General features: G+C 37.4%; 1 protein-coding gene across 1 annotated transcript in view; it reads right to left on the reverse strand.

Moving 5' to 3' along the window:
- FAM185A (family with sequence similarity 185 member A) overlaps window positions 1–26349 on the reverse strand; it is a 48775-nt gene that overhangs the window by 20493 nt on the left and 1933 nt on the right. Inside the window, exons 2-5 of the mRNA XM_062019422.1 lie at window positions 20193–20302; window positions 14997–15089; window positions 11160–11298; window positions 6134–6175 (exon numbers count right to left, since the gene is read on the reverse strand). Coding sequence (XP_061875406.1) covers window positions 6134–6175; window positions 11160–11298; window positions 14997–15089; window positions 20193–20302 — 384 coding nt within the window. The remainder of the gene's footprint in view (window positions 1–6133; window positions 6176–11159; window positions 11299–14996; window positions 15090–20192; window positions 20303–26349) is intronic.

Consider the following 26349-nt stretch of genomic DNA (forward strand, 5'->3'; position numbering starts at 1 on the left):
ACTCCGGAGAAGTATAAAAAAATACATATATACACATGTGCAAAAGGCATTCAGTGAAATATCTTTCCAGATATAGCGCTACTAATGAAAGTACTGATGAGAAATCTTGAGATATCAATAGAGACTGTTTTCTTGGTTTCTAGATGTATACAGAAAAAAACCACAGTCAAACTTTCAGAAGTAGCTAAAATAAAAATCAAACCTGCAGGAAACTTCCCAGTTTAAGTAGTAAAAACATTAATCAGAGAATGAACTTGATTAATCATAACAAGGATGTCTACCATTAGTGCCTTATGCTTGCCATACAGTTCCAGCTGTAAATTCATCTGGAGCTTTTTGAATCCCAGATCTCAAGAACAGACATTAAAGCTCACCGTATTACACACAACAATAAAAACATGGAAAGGTATTATTATTCCACAGCTAACCAGATTTATTTGGAGGGTAAAATAATTAAATTAACAAGTTGAAAAATGACACTGTCTGTGGCTAACAAGAAAATGGTAACAACTAGAATTAGCCATGAATGTTTCTGTCATCTCACTAGATTTTATGACGTTCTGTTCTGCATATGAAAAAAAATAATTCTTCATTAATTTAAATTAATGAACTGGAAAAAAAGGATTTGCTTGTGTGTCAATGAAACACTTTACTGATGACTTTTTACAAGATCATTCATAATAGTTAAGTTTTAAAGTATTTTGAAGTTGAAAGTTGTAAATTAATGTCATACCACAGGAAAATGTGACATGAATCAACATTTTTATGAACAGTTTTAGTAGTGATAGCTTGACATTTTCGTGTAAAAAGTTATTTTTGCAGATATTCAAATCAAATCTCAAGTCAGTCACTGAGTCTCCACATAATCTTGGAGAGAGATTTTGCTGCCAACAGATACAGCAAATACCCAGCCTTTGATTCTTGTGCTTCAAACAAAACATGCCATTAGTTCCTTTATCTGCACTAGGAAGAAAGGGTTGCCTGTGACAGGACAGCGACCCACTCCAGGGAACACAACTGCTAACAGTCTGTACACCACCACCAGCCGATAGCGCTTTACAGGAAACAACGTTTATTCAGCAAATCCTTCCTCTTTGCACTCTTCAACTGCAACAGCAGCTCTTGTGAGATTCTTCACTATGGAAAGATCTTTTGCAAATCTAGCTGCCCCACTGCAAGACTGAACAAAGTGTACTTTTCTAGGTTTTTAATTAATACATATTTTCTAAATAAAGAAAAAAAAAGAGTTCTCATTTTGTGAGAGATTGGATTCTGCCTTCAGAAGGCATAAATATAACTACAGGATGCAGAAAAAGGGCAGTAGGCTGAAGTTCAGCAAGGCACAGATTTACTTGGAAAGTAAAAAAGCTCAAAACAAAAGACAAACAACCCCAGGGGAAAATGAATGCTTTTCTCTTGAAGAACACTGTTTTGGAAGGATGACTTGTTAGATTTTGACTCTCAGAGTGCACTACTGAATAGAAAGTTTCATATGGCAGAAGAAAAACTACAGCAAAATTTCAAAAACACTGAGAACTTTGGCAGCATTCCCCAAACACTAAAGCTGACTTTACCATATCTGTAAAGCCTTGATCCATGGATCAAATAACAAATCAAATAACAAAAATACTGTATGGAAAAAAAATCATAAGGATATGATATTAAAAACAAAAATGTGAAGTCTATTAAAGGTGCTGTTTGTGTCTCTAAACATAAGAAATGAGGAAAAAAAAAATCCCAGAAAAGGGACTAAAGCCAGCAAAGATGAGGTTATATAACAAACAAACAAAAAGCCAACTTTAAATAAATAAATATTCCAAGAAGAAAAATTACCCTGTATTAAGTAACACAATCTGCTAGGACAAAAACCATAAGTTAAATAATAGTGGAGAAAAGTACATGTTTTACAGTTATGACAGAACAAAGCTCAGGCAACGTATTTTTAAATATACACACAGTGTTAGCTGAGATGAATGTGAATAACTGAAGCTAAAAAGGAGAAAAAAATGCATAGTTTGAATTCAGGTTTTGTTAAGGACTGATAGCTCAAGGGAAAATATAAGGATGAATTGTTCTGGAAATGGAACAGATGGTCACTCATGAGCAGCTTCAGTTATTTAAGCATTTACTAGTATAGGGAGACAAAAAGGAAAAAATAAAGTAGTGAAGCAAGATGTCCTTCACAAAGTTTTTGTTAAGCTTTATGAAAAACAAGTACAGCTTGAAGAACAAGACTGCAAGGAAAAACTAGGCCTATTGTTCTCAGGCAGCAGCTACTTTTTCTGAATGCTCCAATTTTTGGAAGTGGTTTCTTCAGGACATAAGCTCTGTCCAGAACAGTACATAATCTATATACAAAAGGACAAAGAAAGGGAGGGGAACATGGAAGCAAAGACTGATGATAAAAACCAAGCTGCGACTCAGCAGATACTAACTCATAGCAGACTACTAATTTTTCACAACCTGACACCTGAGGGATAGAAAGAAGCAGCTGATTCCAACCTGCCTGGAGAGCTACAGCCTTAGTATAGGATAGTGTGGAAGAAAGCATGGGGACAAATGGAAAAAAACTTGTACAGATTTACAAAATTGCACTAGTACGACACAGAGGAAGGCCAACCTCTGAGACACAAGGTTGGAAGATGAAGGATGCTTAAAATGGGAGCCAGAACACTAACATACTTCAAGCAGATGGCATACTAGATCAATGGAACTAATTCCTATTAAGAGACAAGTATGTATATGGATGTTATTTTTAAGTGTTTAAGAGTTGTACTTTATCAGGTAGAGTAAATGCCTTTAATAAAATTCAGAAATGAGAGTTCTTTTCCCTAGGTTGTGTATTAAAACCAAACCTTCAAGACAAAACTCACAGATGCATCATTGCTTCTAAATACACTAAGATGTTTATTGCTTTATTTTTCAGTTATCCAAAACTATTTTAAATACCATAATTCTTTTCCATAATTGGTTCCCTTCTTAAAGTAAAACTCTGATGTTTTCTCTCAGTACTAAGGAATTGCCTATGACAACACTTTCATCACACAGCAAGTCACTGAAGCCTGTAGGTTGTCTAGTGTGGGTTACTGAAGAAAGAAATTAGCTGAATAAGGCAAACTGACATCAATATATTTTAAAAAAAAGTTTCTTGCACCTAATATACAGTTTTCCTTGCCAGAATATGGCCCTGCTACCCATAAGTTGGTTAAGGTTGTTTTCTCTCTGCTGAAGCAAAACAATCACCACAAGCTTTATCATTTCTGACTATATACCAAAGAAGAGTCGCTTCCTCAACGCATAACTATGGCAAACATAAATAATCCAAGTAAGGAAAAATGGGGGTTTTTTGGGGGTTTTTTTGAGTTGGTAGGGGAAAATTTGGCTTGGCAGCAGAGTAGAGAATACATAATCAGACCATACCAATAACACTGAGTAATAAACAGATTCTAGCAAGACTGAACATGAGCCAACAGCATGCCCTGGCAGAAAAGAAGTCCAACAGTATCCTTGGCAGTATTAACCAGAGCATGGCCAGTGTATTGAAGAGATTACCTTTCACTTCTCAGCACTTAGACCACACCTAAAATACACCACCCAGTGTTGGGGCTCCCAAGAGAAGGGAGAACATCTTCCCCATCAGGGGAGGTTGCGGGTTGATGTCTTATTTAGCCTGGAGAACAAGCTGCTTCAGGACATGACCTAACCTTCCAAGTATCTGAAAGGTGGTGACCAAAAAGACAAAGCTGCTCAAAGTGGTGCATGATGATAGCATGACAGACCACAAACATAATCTGAAACAACAGGTTTCAGTCTGGATAGACTGAAAATCTTTTTAGCCCTAAGGACAGACAAGCACTGCAACAGTTTGCTCAGAGTGGCTGTACAGTCTGCATCCTTGAAGATTTTGAAGATTGCAGGATAAAGCCTTGAGCAACCTCACAGTTGGCATGGCTTTGAGTAGGAGCCTAGAGGCTGGAGACTGCTTGAACAGGGGTCCAAGATGACCTCAAAGTTCCTTCCAACCTCAACCATCCTGTGATTTTTCAGCTTCCTGAGGTATCTTCCAGCTTGAGTTTTCTTGCAAATTTACCACACGAGAATTTAGAAGATTAAATTAGTTCCAAAAACAAGGTACTCCATTACTTTGTGAAAGGATCTTCAGATTTCTAATGACTATTTTTAGTAGCAACTAGAAGCAAAACCATGTCTGGTTGTTTTAAATTAAAACCCATAAAACATTCGAAGTAGGAAGCTTCCAGTGTTGCAAAACAATTTGTCTGTGACTAACAAAGCTCACAGTATAGGGTAAAATAATCCCTACTTTCATATTTTAACACTGTCAGTGTGAAACACTGCCATATGCCAGATGCTTCAAATCAGACTGAGTTTTGGGTAGTCTTCAAAAAATAAAAATAGATTTAAACAAACAAGTAATGTCATTATAAATAAAAAACTATTCTAGAAAATGAAAGGAAGTGAGAGACAACAGCATTGGCTTCCTGTTTTAATACAGAATTATATAAGAAAAAGGAATCATTAATATCTTTGCTTGTATTTTCTCCCCCCAAAAATCCATCACTCTCAACTATGTTTCAGTTTGACTTGAAAACAAATCTCTCAAAGGCTAAGGATACATCCTCAAAACCCAAAGATGAGTGCACTTATTTCAGTTAAATAATAAAATTCTTCCTCCAGTGAATTAAGTAGCTGGAAGACTTGAGATGTTCTTTCTATTCTTATCAGCAAATCCCTTACAGGTGTCTGGCAATCCAACAAGCTATATTGTGGCATACATGTCTCATATACAAAACCCTTTCACTTCAAACTTTACATTTGCTTTCCCAACCTTTAGAGTTAAGCTGCATGATCTTAAACATTATTTCCCTTAAAAAAAATCCATAAAAGTCTAAAGGATGTTTAATGCTCTTCAGGAAAAGATTAAGTCTAAGTAGTGCTTCCAAAATTGAGTTTTGAAATTGAAGTCTATTTAGCTGTAAGATCTGCCTTTATGTTTCAGCTGAACATAGTTAACTAAGGAAAATCGTCATCATCTGCTGATGGAAAGCTACTCCCTGTGTTAAGAAACCTTTGTTGAAATACTCTTCATATTCTAGGAGTTTAATAAAGGAAAAACAAACTAGCAAGCTTATTTTAATTCTGTGGTTTAATGACTTTTTCATAAGAATGTGTGTTACATGTCTTTTCCAGGAATACTAATATAGATAGCTTAGAAACATCAGAAGAATTGGAGCAGTATATCTCATCCCTGAACAACACTTAGCAAGTGACTATAGTTACTATCATCAGGAGAAGTCTTTGAGATTTGGACCTGTAATGAAGATCATTTACAAAGGGAGAAATCTCCTATGCACATTCAAGAGACACTGATCCTCATCTATGATTCTATTACTCCAATTTTCTGCCATAGTATAACCAGAATTCAAGTTTCTCACTTTTGTGTTGATGTCAAAGAACGGACTCTAACACTTCCCTCAAATAATGCAACTGATACAATATATACCATAATGGATAACTTGGAGTTATCCTGTTGTATAAAAACTTAAGTTCCTGAAAGACTGTTTCCCCTTCAGAAATAAAAACAGCTCATAATTTATTTCTGAAGGGAAAACAATGATCAACATAATAGTTTGGAAGTGTTGTTTGAATTACCACAAGCCTTCCCCCAATATATAAAACATCAATGAATAATGCCTTATGATATAAAAACTAAACATAGCTATCACCGATATCACAGAATCACAGATATCCACAAGTGTAAGAAAGAACTAGGTTAAAGGGAAGTAATTGCATTTGATGAACACCTGGGGTTTTCTTGTGTACTCTTAGTCCACCTAAATCTAAAGCATAACATCTAGACTTGTGTCTAATTTGTGCCCTGCAGGTATTGCGGTATCAAAAGTTGGACAGTGGGCCTTGCACAATTGCAAAAGGCTGACTGTGATGTTTGGAAAGTATCCCCACCAGTGATACAGTTATCAGTGCTACTCCTGAAAATAAAAGAAGGCAGAAACATCTGTGAGGAACCATCTCCTTACCTTCCCTGTGAACATTTAGCTTTCACAAAGGAGAAGCAAAGTGAGAAAAGATATCTTAGAGAGAAGGTAGCACCTACCTACTGTGATACTCCCTGTTTTGGTCTGAAGGTTGGTGTTACCTATCAGTAAAAGAGGGAAAAAAAATGTTAAAAGTATATTATTTAACTGGTTTATGAAATCACGATAAAGGCTAAAATAATGTCATGCTATACAAGGGCATTACAGTTGCAGTAGTAGATCTGATTTGCATGAAAAAGGAAAAATAGCATAAACCAGATATATTGCTTGAATATTACTGCTTTACAGGCAAAAATAGTGACACATGTAGGTAACAGTGAAGTGATTACAGACAAGAAAAACAGTAAGTAAAGCTTAAAGACACAGACTGGATGTGAGAGAGAGAAAAGCTGAGAGGCATTGCGAGAATAAAGTACAATTTTGGGGGGACAAATTTTTTTCATGCCTGTAAGAGCACTATGGATGATATAAGCAGTTTAATAGGATGACTGACAAACAGCTTCTGTTTCCCTCTTTTATATACACACATTTATGTATCCTGCACCATCATAATGTATTTTTTTTTGGCTCACCCTCAAAAGCTTCTTCCTGGACTCACTAAACGTTACCTGTTCCCTCCAAGTTTTACTCTTATGCACACAATGATGCCTTGTCAATACTTTTCATTCACTTCAGTGAGATCTGAGAGTTGGACAAACTGGAGAGCATCAAACAAAAGACTGTATAGCATAAAATTTAGAATGATCTCCTATTGCATTTCTTTGAACAGTTACTGGTGTTTTAGCTTTAAAACCTCAAAATATATACCCTTCTCCTTTAGCTACGGCATCAAGAGAATAGATGCAGGAGGACAGATGCACCTCATAACAGAAAAAGTCATCTATACTAACAGTCTAACGAAGTTGGTAGAAACTTCCAGGGTTCCATGCACAGTACACATGTAAAATTGTCTCATAAAAGCCATTCTGAATTAAAAAATTAAAAGACTAAAACACAACATGCCATTCCTGCCACTCCTTCATCCTCCTAGGAAGAGAACATTGGAAAAAACGAGGTTTATCAGCAAAAATGAGTCCAATTTAGCAATTTAACAATTTTCAGACTTTATTTTTTTTTAAGAGGTCTTTAAAATTTTTTGCAAAAGTCAAGCTCTGCTCCCCTCTTCTGTAATTACACAGTAGAAAACAGCCATTAGGGTAGAAAGCATTCCACTGTATATGGCCTGTAGTGTTTTTCTTAGTGGTCCATGGGCTGAAAGCTAGAAAAGCAGCCTATCATCAAATGTGTTAAATTTGTCATTTCAAGTACAGACTGTACAAAATATGTCGGGTTCTGAAAATCAGAGCTGAAACAAAATCCGATTTCAATGAACTTAAGAGACATTTGACTTCATTGTTTGCCGTTTTTAAAAGGCACACTACAGTTACCCCACCCTTTAGCCCATTTTGTCATTATTTTTGTATTAACTACAGAAAAGCCTAGGATTTTGTCAGCTAGCAACTCCCATGGAGCTGAAGTTGAATTATATTCTGTCTGAATATAGTCCCCAAGACTTGTGGATTTGCTAGTATGCTCTTTGTTTTTCTGGATTTGTAGTACTCTTCTTTGCTAAGCAAGTCCTTAAAAAATATTAAACATGTAAAAAGCAAATTCCTATTAATCACAAACTTACAGAGCAGATAGGACTAACTCTGCATAATGTAAACATCTTTCTGCAATTGGCTCACGTCAAACATATAGCTAGAGCAAAAAGTTGCTTTTAAAGGAGATAGGAATGTCCTCCTGTGTTGTGATCTACACTGTCTGCAGATAGTGCACAGAAGTGTACTTTTGGTTATGTAATTATTACATGAATGCCAACACTCAAAATTTTTAAGTTACCCAAGTATTTTTTGGACATACCAAGGGCAAAGGCAAAAGATTTGACTAATTACTAGTTCGATTATTGCATCCAACCAACTTTGGCATTATACTGCAACACTGTAAAGTCCAAAATATAATAGTTTTAACTGTTTTTTAAAAGAAACGTAGGTCCTCCCTGGGAAGAACAGTCCTTCAGGTACCGACTGCTGCAGCGTAGGTCCCTTACAGGATCACAAAACCTGACAGCAAACCTGCTCTGGCATGGGCTCCTCTCTCCCCACAGACTCCCAGGTCCTGCCAGGAACTTGCTCGAGCATGGGCCTCCCATGGAGTTATAGCCTACTTCAGGCATCCACCTGCTCAGGCATGGGCTCCTCCATGGGCTGCAAGCAGATCTCTGCTCCCCAGTAGCCTCCATGGACTGCAGAGGTACCGATGCCTCACCGTGGTCCTCACCACAGGTCACAGAGGAATCTTTCTTCCTAAGCACATCCTCCCCTTCCTTCTCCACTGACCTTGGTGTCCGTGGAGACGTTTTCACATTCTCCCTCCCTGTTGCTGCTGCAGTTTAACAACTGCCCAACAACTTCTTCCCCTTGTCAAATCCTTTATTCACAGAGATGTTACTTTCATCACTAATTGGCCAGGCCTGGGTCAGCTGTGGGTCCAGATTAGAATTGACCGGCATTAGCCCTGTCAGCTACAGGGGAAGCTTCTGGTATCTCCTTGTTTAAAGAAGCCACCCCTGTAGACTCCTGCTACCAATACCTGGCCCAGGCAAAACAACTACATATATATACACACACACATATGTATGAGCAGAAAAGAGAAACTATTATAATTTTGTTGGGAAAAACTTGGACACTTTCACTTCTAGTCTTTGCTGAGAAGGTAGCTCAATTTTAGTCACAGTGGTTTTTGTAAACACTGGGACAGATTGTTCCTTGGGCAATTAAGCCTACTATTCTCTATAGCTGACAGTGTGTTGATATTATAGTTGTCATAAAATCAGCACATCTGTACAGAAAAATGATATTTCATTGCTTTTGCACTAGGAGTTTTGAAGTCAGGGCAACACAAAATTTACAAACCTGCCCGAGACCCATTTTGTAGTTGAATCTTGGCCTGTACAATTGCAGTGCTGTCCAGCCTTTCTTAATTGTTCTCTTGCATGCTTCATATTTCTATGGCTGATGAATAAAGAACTATTTTGAAGAAATTGGTTTTGAGTAGTTTTCATACATTACAGATGTCAGGTGCCATTGAGCTTTCAAGCTGATGCTTGAAAAAACGAAAGTGCAAGAGGTCTTAGACTGAGAAATGTGCTACTTTCTCCAAGGATTGAGAATATACAGTGAAACCTCTGCACAGAGGAGCACATGAAACAGAAAGGAAACCCCTCTTTGTAACTGTGCCCATGTCTTGAGTTACATTAATTATCAATTTATCTTACCAACAAAATAGTTTGTTGGAAAGGAATTTGACACGTTATCCAAACACAATTCTATGATTCTACTGTATGATTAGAGCAGGCTTAATTAGAGAAAGCTTGCTCAGGGCCCTGTCTGATTGGTTTTGAATATTCTCATCAGCAGAGAATGATTGCATGACCTTTCTGGGCAACTTGTTCTGGTCTTCAATTATCATTCTGGTGGAAAAAAAGCTTCCTCTTCTATTTTTTTTTAATAATAATTTCCATTATGGCAACTTGTAACTGTTACACTTTTTTCTTGCCACATCACTGTAATAAAAGTCTGTCTCATTTTTCTACCTCACTGCAAACTCCCATTAGGTAGTTGAAGGCCACATGAAGATTCCTTCCCAGTCTTCTCCTTTTAAAGCAAAACAAACTCATCTCTCAGAGGATCTGTAGCATGCTCTGAGCACCCAATCTCTGTCTTCACCTCAGTGTCTTTCTTGACTGGAATGCCTAAAATTGGACGCAGTATTCAAAATGCACTCTCACAAGAGTGTGATGCGCCAAGGCCAACTGTACCAGGTTGAATAAGACCAAATGTCAGGCCCTACACTTGGGCCACAACAACCCCTTGCAATGCTACAGGCTTGAAGCAGAGTTGCTCGAGAGCTATCTTGTGGAAAAGGACCTGGGAGTGTTCACAGCAGCTGAGTATGAGCCAGCAGTGTGCCCAGGTGGCCAAGAAGACCAATAGCATCCTGGCTTGTATCAGAAATAATGGAGCCAGTAGTACCAAGGACATGATTGTCTTCCTGTACTCAGCACTGGTGAGGTCACACACCTCAAATACTGTGTTCAGTTCTGGGCCCCTCACTACAAGAAAGACATTGAGGTATAATTTGCATACAATTATATTCATTTTTGCATCATTGTTTAGCTAAATGACAATGAGGCATCACTATGGAAGTGAATGTCACCTACTAGGTTTAAAAACTGTTGTTCAATTGACCATAAATAAGCAAAGGAGTTGTTCTTTTGAGGAAAAAAGTCACTTCTCAAGCAAGATGAAAACACAAAACTGCTTAGAAAGTGCAGCAAATTGTTCATATAGCTGGAAATCTGGAACTCAGACCTGAGAAATTTTCACTTTGTACATCCCGCATTTTGTTTTACTTAACTCACCAGAAATGCATTACAGCACAGTCAGATTTCAGTGGGAATTTTGTTAAATTAGAAAACCACACCAGGTTCCAACCTTGGCTGCTGTGTATATAAAAGACACTTAAGTTCATCAGTTCTAGTTACAGGTGAAGGATATTAAAGAGTGGATGGATTAGAGATTTTCCTCCAAAGAATTGAAACTGTCATCCCTCTATTAGTATAGGGTACCTGAACACATACAATTTCTGCTAAAAACTTCTAAATATGACTGAGTTTTAGCACAGTTCTTAGCAGACGCTATAATACTTACTTCTGTGAAAAAATACAAGATGGAGAGGAAGAGAAGTCTTTCAGTGTAATTTTTGTTTCTGAATTTAAAAATATTTCGACATCCTTAGTATGTGTGATGTTTCTTTCCTGTAATGTACACTTTTTGCTATTTCACAGGTATGCTTATAAAGCTGTTTTTATAAAGAAACAGTATGCTATATTGTTAATTCCCATCGATTCAGTCTCTAATAAACACAGAACTGTTTTATTCATACACTATGCACAGATGATTGACAGTCTATAGCACTAGTCCGTTTGCTACTGTGAATATTATGAATATCTTCCCTAACCATGTGACAGTATTTCCTTCTTACCATGAATACTTCCCAGCAGAATATCACCAGCTACTGAAGACAGAGATGATGACTCTGCATAAAGGTACTTAGTTTTCAGCAGCCCATCTTCAGTAGATATGTTGATAGATGTCCCCTGCAGCTTCTCTATATTCACACTCTAAGAGAAATAAACTTAAATAAACATAATGGAAAATTTGTCATCACAGTTCGAAAAGGCAGAAGGAAGTAACACTATTAAGAGGCAAAACAAACAGAAAGCAGTTGTTGGTACAGAACAAATAGAATTAAGTTCTTAGTTAAAAGCTACACAAGAACAGAACAAAAAACCTTTTCATCCAAGAGCTCTGATCAACAAGATAGTTCGTTAAAACACTCCTATGAATGACTACACCCATCATACCAGTAAAGAACAAACCCAAATAGTCACAAACAGAGGAAAGAAAAACTGGAATTATTTTTTAAAATCCAAACCTCTTCATTTTGAAAGAAAATATTAGCTTTAATAATGAAGACTTAATGTTCATACAGCATTGTGACTAGGCATTGGTAATCAGTTTTCTGCTACCACATACAGAAACACCCGCCATCTATTACATATAGCTATTTATCCAGATTTTTAACTGGCTTGCTTTGCAGAAATTGGTTTGGTGAAGGTTTGCAAAAAAAGCCACAGCTGTACTTTTTCTCAGTGTAACTGTTCATATTACCTCAGTTAACCAAGCTTAAGCCTTGGATTTAAGGATAAGATCTCAATTTCTACTTCTTTTCAACAGAAATGGAGAAAAAGGATAAGATTTGAGGAAGGATAGATTTGAGAAGAAAAAAAAAAGATGACAGATGAGATTATACATGTACAGATAACCAGGCATGTGAGATAATGGACACCTATCTGAACAAAACAGAACAAATCATGTGCTTGTGCAACGACCGTATGAATTTAATTCTATTCTCCCTCAGTTAAACTTGATTTGTGATGGCATGATACAATAGTGCCTACTTAACCCTCAGTTTATTTTTACTTCACTTATGCACACGAAGTGAATTGCACAAAATCCTCATTCACTACAGCAAGTCGAGTGATATATGGCTTTCTAGATCAAACTGTGGCTTATTATCTTATTATCATCTTGTGGAAAAAAGTTAATATGAAAACATTAAGTCTGCTAATCCTTCCAGTCCATACAGACCTTATCAATCCGTACATTCTGAGCTTTACACCATCTTCTCACCTTAAGTTGTAAGGAGCATATAACAGACTTCTGACATGATGCTACAAGACAAAGTAGGCTCCAAAAACGGAATGAGCTACATTAACCTTTAATAAAGCCTCGTGATCAAAGTTCTGTGTTAGAATTCAAGTTATGTGACAGTCAGTACCTACAATCTCTGCATGTGATGTTGCTTAGGACTATGCTATAGAACCTAAGTGTCAATAGTAATACTGGCAGGGGCAGAAGTCAGACTGCTCAAGAATAAGACTAAAAAAGTACTACAAACTGACAAAGCACAACACAATTTTTTACTGAGACACAATATGTTCACAATTCTAAATTCTTTGACTTATGAATTTTTGGCAGAACATAGATGTTTGGTTCTGCTAAGAGTTACAGAAAAGTCCCCTGGCACAGATTAGATAATGACTCCCTGGTCATTATGATTATTTTTGCCCACTGAACCACAAAGAAGCAGTTCAACCTAATCAACATGAAGTTTGTTTTACTGTTTTAGGAAGACAGTGTTGCAAAAAAGGATTTTTTTAAAACAGCATTTAAAGACAAAAGCAAAACAATTACATTTCTTATCTTTACAAACTATATTTTCACATAGATCCATACTGTTTATCAACAACAGTAAGATGCCATTTGAAAGGAACTCCATGGACTACACTGGCCTAACAAACTAGTTTGGGATGAAAGATGAAGCAGCACAATTCTAAAGAGCACCACCATGTTAGTGTTATAGCATGAATCCACACCAGTCAAAGCACTTCCTAGGTTGCACTCAATCTTATCCACAAGCAGAAAGCAAGGATTCCAGTTTTCAGATCCTTCCAACAAAAGCCCTTTGCAGCAAGACGACAACATGTGAAGCAAGCTGTAAAATACTTCTGCCCTATTCCACTTCAAACAGTTGCTAGTGGCTTAGGATGGATCCCAACTCCACTAACAATGACTAGTCCCAAGGGAACTGCGAATCAGTCAGCACTGATCAGTTCAACTGCAGCATCAACAGAGCATGTCACAGACCTCAGCCAGAGTGCTTTACACCAGGAGATCTTGCTAAGATGAAATAATGTTCATGAAGAAATACCAACCACAGAATCCATCTTTGAGGTTCGAAAAGACCTTTAAGATTATCAGGTCCAACTGTTAACCTAGCACTGCCAAGCACACCACTAAACCTTGTCCCTCAGCACCACATCTACATCCCCTCCAGGGATGGTGACTCCAGCACTTTCCTGGGCAGCCTGTGTCAGTGCTTGACAATCCTTTCAGTACAGAATTTTTTCCTAGTATCCAATTTAAGCCTCCCTTTGCACAACTTGAGGCCATTTCCTCTTGTCCTGTTGCTTGTAGCTTGGTAGAAGAAATCAACATCCATCTCATCACAACCTCATTTGAGGTATTTGCTGAGAGGCATAAGGTCTCCCCTCAGCCTCCTTTCCTCTAAAGAACTCCAGGCTAAACAGCCCTCAAAATTAGTACAGCTGCAACAGCCTCTGGGCTCTTCTGTACATAAGAGGTAGGGTAGCATCCACTACAAACAAATGCAGGTAATTTAATGTTGAAAAGTTTTCAGAAAATCCAGTGACAAGTTTCTTAAGTTTACAGCAGGATGTTAAGAACAGCTCACAGATGGCTCTGTAGAAGTGAAAATTATCTCAGAACCCAATCTACAAGGTGTACAATAGTGTCAAATGACAGGTCACAGAGACAGCTTTGGACTTCTACAACATAATAGCTTGGTCTCAATTCTATCCTTGGCTAGGGAAAGCTACCTGAACTCTCATTATTTCCAGTGCTGCTGGTTTTAAGGTATCTATTGATTTAGAGAGTACTGCACAAATCCAAGCTACTGCTACATCTAGCTTGCGTCCACATGTTCATATAGCAATGCTTCAGATCTAATGAATCCTAATGCAACCAGTTGCACGAACATTGTAATGCCTAAACATTCAAGTTGAGCCTAAAAACCAAACTGGGTGTGAAATCTGTAGTGTTATGTAAGGGAAGCTAGCTCTACATTATTTTAAATAATAGAGAATTGACTATTTATAGCAAGAAATCAAATGAGTCTAGAGTAGTATGAGGTTTGTCTCATGCTGCCATCTGCTGAAGAGAGCAAGCTACTTCTCTAGGAAATTGTTTTCCCATTCATGATTCTTCTCATTGCATCTCACAACAAGATTACATGTGATATTTCCTCATCTGCAAAGAAATATGCAGAACCTTTTACTCTTCCATTCTTATAGCCATATAATGCTGGAAGCGTACCAGCATGTACAAATACTAAACCACTACTCATAACACTCTAAAACAAACTCATAGACCTATTGCAGAATCCAAGTGTCCAGGTATCAAACAAGTAAAAAGTTTAAGAGAGTTGTGTGGGTTCATACAATTAAAGCCAACGAGTTGTATCAGCTAGTCTTATCTCTGTGCTGATGGAATGATCATATGCTGCTCTTTCTGTGGAGTCTGTTTCCTAATCCAAGACAAGATAGTATAATTAAACACACAAATGTAAATCACAGATGGTGATTAAATACTCTTCAGCACATTTTTCAAAGTTTAGTGATTTTGCAGCAGACAAGTTGAACAAGTCATTGGAGAGAACATTTTATTTCTTACTTACACCCTTCTCTGTGGCACGAATATCTGTATTTCCATAAAGTGTTCCAAGTCCAATTACTTTGCCACCATTTGTTCGTATATCAATTTTATGACTCTGAAAACAAAGTTTAAAAAAAAAATCATATGGTTAGGATAATCTTTATTAGAAAACAAGTTACCTTGTTTTTCAAGCTGTACCACTAACCACTTTGGATCACAAACTTCCATTTTACTGTGAAGGTTTCTACTCAAGAGATTTCCAGATGTGCTGTTTATTTCCAAAGTCAAGCTCCAAACAAGTCACCTTTCTTTGGGGAAAAAAAAAACATAAGGGAAAGAATGATGCTGAGGAATCCTCTACTCTCAAGAGAGGATTTTGGCTGTTTGATTTATAATTAAAGAAAAAAAAAAATCAACTCAGTATTTATTAAAAGAAGCATTAAAATAAGCCAAAGCAAGAACTTTTAATTTCATTTACACTCCATCCAGAAACCAAGGCAGGTATATAACCAGCACCACAGCAGGTGAGAAACCAACGTGCAAACTGGAGCCTTCAAGCAAACTGAAACCTACAGCATTACAAAACTCTGTAGGATTATAAGATATATACATGCAAACACACCTGGAGTAGTATATATAGCCATAGACTTCTATGAATGCATCCTAGTGCAAACCTTAAGCCTGCAAGCAGAACCAGATCCTACAGTGGATCCTACTCCAACCAGATTCTCACTCAAATTAGGTGTTTTGCCTACATCAGTCTCAAGGTTTTAACAAAGAAATCTGGTTTCAAGTAAGAAATGCTATAAGCCCTTATATCATTCAGCTAGTGCATACAACTGGCCAGGGAAAAAAAACTAAAACAAATATACACAAAAAGAGACATGCAGCTAAATTATATTCAAAAGAGCTATCATAAATTACAAATCTGATCTCAGAAAGACAAAAAAAACCCCATAAGAAGACAAAATACACAAAATCTCAACCAGGTGTTGAGAGCAAAACCCGTACATTTGTGAGAATGGAGAAGAGAAGAAGAAACAAATAATTTAAAAATCAGATTTAAATAGTGTTACATCTTGTGAATAGTTACATCAAAATTGACTTTAAGAAATCTACAGATCTCAAGAGGAAAGCTCTTCTACTTAAGTTCACTAGCAGAACCTGCTTCTGCAGGGGGCTTGGACTAGATGATCTCTAAAGGTCCCTTCCAACCCCTGCCATTCTATGATTCTATGATTATCATTGTATCATACTTCACAGCAGATAAGTTGCTTTATTTTTTTCTACACATATCCTCTGTTTCTCCATCCCATCTTCATTTTCACATTATTTTTGTTTCCATTGAAAAGAGTATTATTCCTATAGATAGTACTTAATTCAGGACAACAGTAATTACATTTCACAATCAAGCATATGAGAAATATTCAATACAGTTAGATTAAACACTTGCCTGGATAAGTCATAATAAATTGCATTAACCAAGTCTAATCAGATGTCAACAAGATAAATGACTGGGATTCTTAAAAAAAATAATGAAATTAAGTTTCTATCATGGAAAAATGGGGACTTACACTGCTCCAACACATTTCTGATGAAACACCAAGAACCAGATGTCTTGCTTTGTCCTGTTGATCTAAGAGGTTTCACCACAGTAAGATGGAACATCCCTAACTTCAGACTACAGTAGTGCTTCAGATCTTTTGGAAGTTGTAAATAACTCAATTGTTCAGTTAAACTTCTATATAAATACAATAGATGACTCTATATAAACAGGATAAAGTTAAATTAGGTGTTTCATCTTAATTATCTGACAATTTGGCCAGACATGAGAGTTCCTTTGAGGCAATTATATAAGTACATTATCAGAATAATGGTTAAAGAGCAAATCCTCCAAGCATGTAACTTGAGGAAAATATAGGAACTTTTAAGGTCAGAAGAATTTATGTATTGCAATTACTTAGAAGTATGGCCTCCAGTACTTAAGTAAAATAAACTCATGACCTACATACTTATTTCCTCTTTTTTTCTTTATTCTGTCCTTCTTGGGATAGGAAAAAAACTTTTAAGACACAAGTCCCTCAACTTCTTTCCCCAGAATTATTAGACTATTCTTACAGTCTTTAAAAAAGAAAAAGAAGCTTTCAGAGGTGGGTCTCAATTGACACACCTAACAGACAGCAGGAATTGCTGAGAGAGGAAGCAAGTTATACTGGTCTTTTCTTTTTCATTAAGAGGGAATACTCCACTGGCTGAAGTAAGAAGCACTTATTTGTCATAGGGCTTCTCCTAACCAAGGAGAAAGATCTGAGTAAGGAAGAGGTAAAAGGCTGTCAAGGCCATGACAGAAACATTTGTTCAGTTCACAGAAATGAAGGACAGTGGTATAGGACTTGAACAAATCAGATGCAGGTATAGTGCATGATGAGGAGGCATGGCAGGTCTTCCACTGACCATGTGCAAGACACCAAGGAGTCTGAAGTAAAACTGAACATAGAAACAAAATCAGAGGGTCTCCTTTGTCTCACTGACACTGCTAAGCTGATGGACTGTAATAAAAAGCATGAGAAATAAAACCAAAGCAGCACTACTTTCTCAATAACAAACTTTAGAATAATTTATACTCTGAAGAACTAGAAATCATAACTGTATTTTGGAATTACTGCTACTAGGAGTTAACTCAGAGACTTGGAAGGCATATGGTCAATTGGACTTCAGTCAATTACAAAACAACAAAAATAATCAAGAAAACAACCCTCAACAAGTCTCACTAGCTGGATGATGCCTACCACATCGTAAGTACCAGTCAAAACCCAATAAAAAAAAAAATCTCATACAGAACACTCCTCTTTGCTTAATTACTAGCCTGCATGATTAAAGTAGATATCAAATTTTAAAGTCTTCTGTAAAGATAACACACAAAAAGTGAACATGCAAAAAGACAGCAAGTGTTTTGAATGACGTTATACATACAACTTCTTGCAGTCTGTGGCAAGTTAAGAGAATTAACAGTTGTGAAGTTGCTTGCTGTGCTCTTGAACAGTCCTCATAGGACCAGATTTTTTTTATTTATTCAAAGTCAATGATCAACAAACTTTTGCATTCTACTGTAAGGAGCCTCCTGCTTTGCAGATCAATGAGATTTGTGGACAGCATGACAGAGAAGCAACATTAAACACCTCTTTAATCCACCCAGTGGAGGGCAGCATCACTTCAGTTGGCTCAATAAAACCACAGTTCCCGAAGCAGAATAGTGTCGTGCTGCACTACAGAATCTAGTCTATCAGATATTCAGTAGCTTTGAAAAAACCCAAAAAGTTAAAAATTCTGCTGCTCACTGATAGTTCTGCTTCTCTGCTGATACAAAGTATAATTCCTCAACTTGTATTAGAAAAATTGAGTTACAGTTGCCTTACTAGAACTGCAGTTGTTCTTAAAAACAATGCTAGACTATAAGCGTTGTTCTAAGCATTAGAACAATGGTGGTAACACACCGATGTTTTAGCTTTTGCTAAGTAGTGTTTATCCTAAGTGAAGGATCTCTCAGTTTCCCAATCTCTGCCAGCAAGGAGGTGCACAAGAAGTTGGGAAGAAACATGGCCAGAAACAGCTGACCTGAACTAGCCAAAGGGCTATTACATATGATAGAATACCATGCTCATTATATAAACTGAGCGCAGTTGGCCAGGAGAGGTGGATCACTGCTTGGAGAAGGTCTGAGCATTGGCCAGTGGGTAGTGAGCAATTTTATTGTGCATCACTTGTCTTTTCTTGTGTTTTAGTATCTCTCTTTTTGTTATATTTCCTCCAAATACAATTACTATTATTTTTATTATATTATTGCTTTTGTAGTTTTATTTAACTTTGTTATTATACTGGTGTTGTTTTCCTTTTTTTCCTCCCCTTGATTCTCCTCCCCATCCCACTGGGAACAGGGAGGAATGCGTGAGTGGCTGCATGGCACTTTGTTACTGACTGGGGTTAAACCACAAGGACATCTCAGATTGTATATGAGAAAAGATCATTAAAATGGTTTGTTTTCCTCAAAATTCTCCTTTTTCACAACATCTTGACAATTGTGATGGCATGCTGCATTTACTCTCACTATAGCTGGCCAAAACCACCTTCTGTTTTCATATTATTAGTTTCTTATGTACTATTGTTGCTGTTACTATTATACAACAGAGTAATTTTTAACCAAAGCTTTAGACAGCAGCAACATATGTAATAATGTTGACTTTTTCTGTGATAATGTTGACTTTTTCTAATATTTTAGCTACCTTTTTAAGAGTAATATGGTCAGTTACGTAGAATCTGGAAGATAAAAACTGCCTGTGGTTTACTGAATATGAAGTAAACCCAGCTCTATGATACAATTTCCCCATAAATTCAGTTTCCCGTATTTGCACTATAAAAATCACCTCTCACCACAGTAAAGAAAAATATGGGAAAAGTTTTCGTATCTCAAAAATACTTAAACTTAGGAATTAACTTTACTTAAAACGTTAGAGTTTTTTTAAAAAGGAATTACCTTATTTTAAAAGCCCGACTTTTAAATTTACACCAACTCCTACAGCTACTAATCTCAATTATTCAAGTGAAACTCATTCCAAACAGCACTGAAGTCAGATATACTTTGATTATTTCTACAAAAGCCTATGTCAGCAAACCTGAAGTCTGAAGACTGAAAAAAACAAGGTCATGAAAATGATATATACAGCATTTATGAGATATATTTCAGTTGGGTATTTTGGACATGTAATGTGTAACTTCTGATTGAAAATTAACCTAAAGTGTTTGCCAATAGCACTGATAGATCAGAATTATTAAAAAAACCCCATGCAAATCAAAAAATAAGCAGCCTGTCACGGAGTCTCAATTAAGCAAGCGTAACTGTTAACATACCAGACAGGAAAACCCAGTCTGTTTTCTTTTTTCTCTTTTTTTGAGGGGCAGTGAGGGCAGGTATCAGGTATACTACCATCATCATTTCTGCTGACTTTGGCTATCAAAGGTATCTGGACTTCTGACTCCACGTTTTTTAATGTTACTGACTCTGTCATAATTGTGGGCAATAAATAAAGGTGAGGTGCCACACACATAGTAATACATGGAAATATCAGAGTACTTCTCTCTAGAACTGAAATTTAAGCTTTATACTGCATTCAAGCACACAATCCCTTTTAAAACACTAATGGGGGGGGGGGGTTCTTCATACCTTTATTGACTGCAAGACACTAGTCCCCTTCTCCGTTTCTATTTTGCAGTTATCACATTCTATTTTCTGAACCTTCACGCAGCCAGTTCCTGATGTTTTTATATCCAAATCTAAAATTAAAAGAATTTTGTTAGCAACAGAATGAGATTTATTTAACATAACACTTGATCACGATCACAGAATGGTAGGGGTTGGAAGGGACCTCTAGAGATCATCCAGTCCAACCCCCTGCTAAAGCAGGTTCACCTAGTCACATTGCATAGGAACATATCCACACGGATTTTGAAACCTCCAGAGAAGCAGAATCCACACCCTCCCTGGGCAACCTGTGCCAGGGCTCTCTCACAGTAAGGAAGTTTCTCCTGATGTTCAAGTGGAACTTCCTGTGTTCCAGTTTGTGGCTGTTACCTCTTGTCCTGTTACCAAGCACCCGAGAAATGAAACTCACTCCATCCTCTCAATCTCAGCCCTTTAGGGTTTTTTTTATAAGCATTGATAAGATCCTCCTTCCCTTCTTCTCTTATCCAGGCTAAACAGCCCCAGATCTCACAGCCTTTCTTCATAAGAGAGATGTTCCAGTCCTCTGATCATCTTGGTAGCCCTCCACTGCACTCTCTCCTTAAGTTCTCTTTCTCTCTTGGACTGAGCAGCCCAGAACTGGACATAGGAGTCCAGAAGTGATCTTATCAGGGCAGAGTAGAAGGGGAGGAGAACCTCCCTTGACCTGCTGCCCACACTCTTCTCGATGCACCCCAGGAAGCCATCAGCCTTCTTGGCTGCAAGGGCACGTTGTTGGCTCATGTTTAATTTGCTATCCCCCAGAACCCTCCCCACAGAGCTGCTCTCCAGTTATAACAACTACATTTTGTATGGAAAAAAAAAAAAACAACCCAGCTGCTCTGTTACTGAAGAACTTTCCTGCAAATTTTGGCCACACACTTTCAGCTGCATGACTAATCACTATCAACAATTGACAGCAAAAATGTTGTTGGCTTGAGTATAACCACCCAGCTTCAAAAGAGAACATTAAGAAACAGTGATTGTAACCTGTGGCAAGGAATCACGGTGTAGTTCTTTAGTGAAGTTCTTTATTTTTAATTTGAACCCATTCTCAAATTCCACTTCCATCTCATAGCTGTCCTGGCCATCAGTTATTTTAGCAGCTCTACTGAGATATTTGGGTATCCTGACATGGGTTTTGGGGTAGGAAGGTTGGCAGGCTGTTTCAGGCTACATGTAATGAGATTCAACAGCACAAATACGTAAGTCTTGCTTAGACCTCTGCTGCTTCACCTAGCAAGCAACACAATACAAAAAAACAAACAAAAAAACAGGTATAGAAGAGTTTGCATGTGTCATTCTTCCCTAGTTTTCTAGAAGACCTGACTTGTCACTCTGGCATGAGGAAGCATGTTTGCTTCTAGTCTGAATCACTGCACCTTATTACTGTTCATAGGCTTCCAAAGAAAAAAGTCACTATGTGTTGTAGGTAATTCTGTTATCAAGGGAGCACTTTGTTTTGACAGATCAGGAGAATCCAAGAGGCAAAGATAAAACACATTACATCTTTGCTGCAAGAGTACTACCTTATTGCCACAGTAAGTTGAGAATGTAAATTTAGTGAATGATGCAGACTGTGTTTGCAGGTAACATATCCCTGAGAAAGGGAGCTACTAGAGGTAGACTGGATATGCAGGTTTTCCAGAAAGCTGTTTCATTGGCAGATAATTATTTTCTTAGATTCTTCATTGCAGACTTGCAAGAGATACCAGGACTGAGATTTTAATCAAACTGTATGTTTCTTAAATTTAAGTAAACCCTAGGAGAGGCTTTGAGGCATGTAAAAACACAAAACCTGTCAAACTGGACTGGTGACTATCACCAGAGGCTCAAGGACAAGCACCACAAGGTTTTCTGTTGGTAAAACCTAGACATTCTCATCAGATTGAAAATATCTGAGTGTTATCTGAACTATTTCAGTTTGATCAATGCTGATCTACAGGTTCTGAACTTGAGACAGGCAGACAAAACTTTCCCATACGGTTTTACTTCACAAGGAAGAGTTAGGTTGTTTACAGTTCTCAGAGACACACAGAGGCAACTCTCCAAACATCTAAGCTCCTAACAGCATGCCCCTGCACAGCACAAACTTAGTGAGTTCACAAAGAAATCTATTGGTTTTGAAATACAAGCTTTCCTGCCCAAAACTGCTCAATTCACCTACTGGAAAAGTGTGTTGTCCTTAGGAAAGTCTATGTCCAAGACTTTTGCTTTCAGAGGAGAGGTCCAAAAGCCAATTTGCTTGCAGAAATCTTTGAATTCAAGCAGCTTGATAGCCCCTTGACCTTATTGCTTCAGTCAAAAGGAAGGAGGGAAAAGGCTTAATAGTCAGTTGTCGCAATACCAACTGAAGACTTTTAAAAGAATAAGGTTAGTAAAACCTTCTGATCCTGCAGGGCATATTACAGACATCATTTGAAAGGTAGAATAGTAGTATAATCCTAGATGTACCAAAGATGGGTGTGCCAGAAAAAGACACATAAGTCTGAGGATTCATGAGCATACTCAAGAAATACCAGGGATTCCTGGAAACATACTTTGTGACTTGATCCTTTGCAGACTCACTTTGCTAGCGTTGATACAGCACAAAACAGAACCCCTGTGTCTCATAGCTAAGCTTCCTGAAGCAAGGATATGCAACTCTACAAAGAAGTAGGCCAAGAGCTGGGTAATATTGCTAATGAAATCTCAACAAGCAAGGAGGAACAGGATAAAATCTGTTTTAGTGGAAAATCTTCAAAACTAGCTAGTTTGATTCCTTCATAACAAAGATGATGGCTGAAGTCAACTTCAACCACACAAATTTTGACGAATGCACTAAGATCTTTGAGGTGCAAAGGACCTGTACTGGAAATAAAGGAACAGAAGGGGGAAAAAAAAAAAAAAAAAAAGACCTATGGTAACAAAAGGTAGACAAAGGTACCCCAGAAATAGCACCTAATTCTATAATATTCAAGATAGACTGCTAAAATACTTCTTTTACAGTGACTCTGCAGACCTGGACTAAAAATACTTCATGATGATCTACTTCTCTGCTCATAGAATAATCTTACCAGTAAATGATCACTCATGTAAAATAATTCAGTCCAGGAAAAATTACTTATTGAAAGCTACTCTAAGGTTGTATGTCTGCCATGCTTAGGAGTAGATACTGATGATTTTTTTGAACTTATTAAAACTTCAGAAACACACACCATTGAAAATATTTGCATCTGCTTCTCATTAACACTTACAAACAAAAACCCAACCAAAAAAAAAAGTTGTCCTAGGAGCCTAAGCTCCCTTCACATAAGTAGGCATAAAAATTGTTTAAGGGATATCATTCATTTTATGATGCTGTTGGTGATTCAAAGAAACATTCAAGACTCATATATTCATTCAGTTTACCTCATTAAGTTTACAAGAATCTACAGTATTCACCCACAATGCAAAGTGATCTCAGAGGCTTAAATAAGACTAATGTTGAAAGAGTGAAGTTCTCCCATGGAAACAACCGATTATAAAAATAAATAATTCAAAAAAACCTCATACTGGCTTGTAAGTGGGATTAGACAGAAGTGCTTGATTCTGTGCCAGAGGGGACAAAGTTTTGGTATTCTACTCAGTGAGGCTTAGCCACCACTTCAAAATTTATGGTTCTTCTAACTGACTTTGCATAGAAACTTCTGTTTTCTTCACCAGAGTATTACAGGGAAAAAGCATTGGAACAGTTCACCAAAGGAGGTCCTGTTGTCTTTATTATTGCATGTTTCAAAATAAGACTGGGTAAAGTCCTTAGCAGCCTCCTCTGACCTTACAGCTGGCCTGCTTTGAGATGTTTCTGAGGTCTCATCCAATTTGAATTATCCTATTATTCTAATACAATATGTACCTGCAAAGGCAAAACATAAGAATCACGTGAGAAGATGGGACAAATGGTTCTCAAATTCCCTACATGCAAGATCTCAGTTGGTTCTACCTTTGAGTAACTCAGTCCATGTACAGTAACCCGAAACCAAACAACTGGTTTCACGTTTAATTATTACATGCAGCTTGATATACCAAGACATAGGGTTCCCTTTGTGGGCTGAGCTGACTCCAAATCTACAGCCATGTAACTACACTGAGCTTGTCATAAACAGCTAACATATTCAAATGACCCGAAAGAAAATAAACAAGCTAAAGAGAAATTCATTGACCTCTGTCATTTATGAAGGTTAAATATATCAGATTGTGTATATTGAAAGACTTTACACAGCGTAAGACTAGACACTAAGAAACAGAGCATCCTTTAGTAAGTGGCCTAGCAGGGCAAGAACAAACTGCCTTTGGTTTAAAATAAATGTGCTCTTAAGATATCATCTAGCATCTTCTGCACATGTTCTTCAGAGTCTTAGCTAAATTAGAGCTTTCTGGATAAACTCCAACCTAAATTATGCAAGTTTTTATGAACTGTCTCAACTTCCAAAACTTAAAAAAAGAAGCTAGAATACTGTAAAGACATTCACACCAACTTCTTGACTTCTTATAGCTAAGTGACAGAGAGCTCAGATAAAAGAATCTAAACAGAACAGAGTTAGCATCCATCTCATGCATTCAAGGAAAGACAGGGAAAAGCCAAAATGCTTGCACAACAACAGGTTTTTTCTGGTTTGAGATGTGTTTTTACAAGGGATAAAATATTTTGCTTATGCAACGATGTTTAATGGATAATTCTTTCCTAGATGAAGAAAAGGAACAACCAAAGCACAAACTACTACTCAGAGAACATAAAATCAAAGCCAGAGCTCAGAGGATACATAAAAGTAGAACCATACTGACAAGTAGCTATTCTGCTTCACAGAGTACAAAAAAACCACTTAAGTTTTAGGAAATATATCTCTAGATATGCCTGGAAAACAGCATGAACAGACAATACTGGCATCATACTAATTAGGGGGTTGAAAGGCAGCAAACAGTAGAAGGAGACAGGCTGGGCAGTGACTGAATCTGAACTGCATGAGGTTACCACAAAGCCAAGTGAAACAGCTTAGGAGCCTCAAACTAACAAAGCCTATATCAAGAAGGAGGATTCTAAGACAGTCTGCAGCATTGGTTGACATTCAGAATATAATACAGATTTCAAAGACAGGACAAAGGCTATTGGGTTTTTTTCCATCCCCATAATCAAGATTCATTATTGAGACCTTCAGGAGGGTTCCCACACTGAAACTCTTCATGAATGCTGAGATTCTCCAGAACTTCATACAATTAATTTTACTTCCCAAGAGTAAACCAAATCTGGAGTAACATATAATAGTCACTGAGATAATATTTCAGTTTCTCCAGGATAAGTTACTAACAGCTACAGTAACCAGACACATTTGGTACCAGAGAATGAAGGGTAATAAATGGGATGCAGGGTTTTGGTTTGATTGTCTGTAATCCTGGGACAGACTCTGCATGACAAACCAAGGTAATTTTTGCACTTGCCAAATAGGACAAAAAAAAGACTTAAGAATATAACCGACAATTCTTAGGAAAGAGTCAGAACTACAAAAGTCTCTTGGAGAAGAGTCTTGCTACAGTTCAGTGAATATATAAGTAACAGCTGATCTGTTTAAGAGAATTAACTTGGATTCTCAGATGTTTCTGACAATATCCTTAGTCCTATATTGTCTTTTAGTTGTAAACAATGCATTGTCTTCAATACTATATGAATTTGGAAGTCAGCACAAACACCAAGGCTGAAAAGTTTCACTGACAACACTGAATTATTCAGACTAGCTAAAAACTCACTGACAGACTGCAGAAAGATCTTGGAATACCACATGCTTGAATGTTAAAATAGCAGGAAACTGAATGGATGGTATGCCTTGGGGTACTCTTTGCCAAAAGGCATGGAGAGTGTTGGGAAACTCCAACCCTGAAACTGTTTACATGTCTACACAGATGCTTGAAAGAGATCCACTGAGGAGCTGAGCTGTGTCAGGCTCAGAAAAGTACACCAACCTGAAAAGAGTTAACAGCTAAGAGAACACTTAGATTAAACATCATTTACATTTGTCCTGTTCTTACTTTTCCCTGAGCATCTGTTTATACCAACTGGTAGTGACAGGACAGTGGGCTAGCCAGACTG

This window comes from Colius striatus, chromosome 1 (assembly GCF_028858725.1).
Source record: "Colius striatus isolate bColStr4 chromosome 1, bColStr4.1.hap1, whole genome shotgun sequence".
In the NCBI taxonomy this organism is placed as follows: Eukaryota; Metazoa; Chordata; class Aves; order Coliiformes; family Coliidae; genus Colius; species Colius striatus.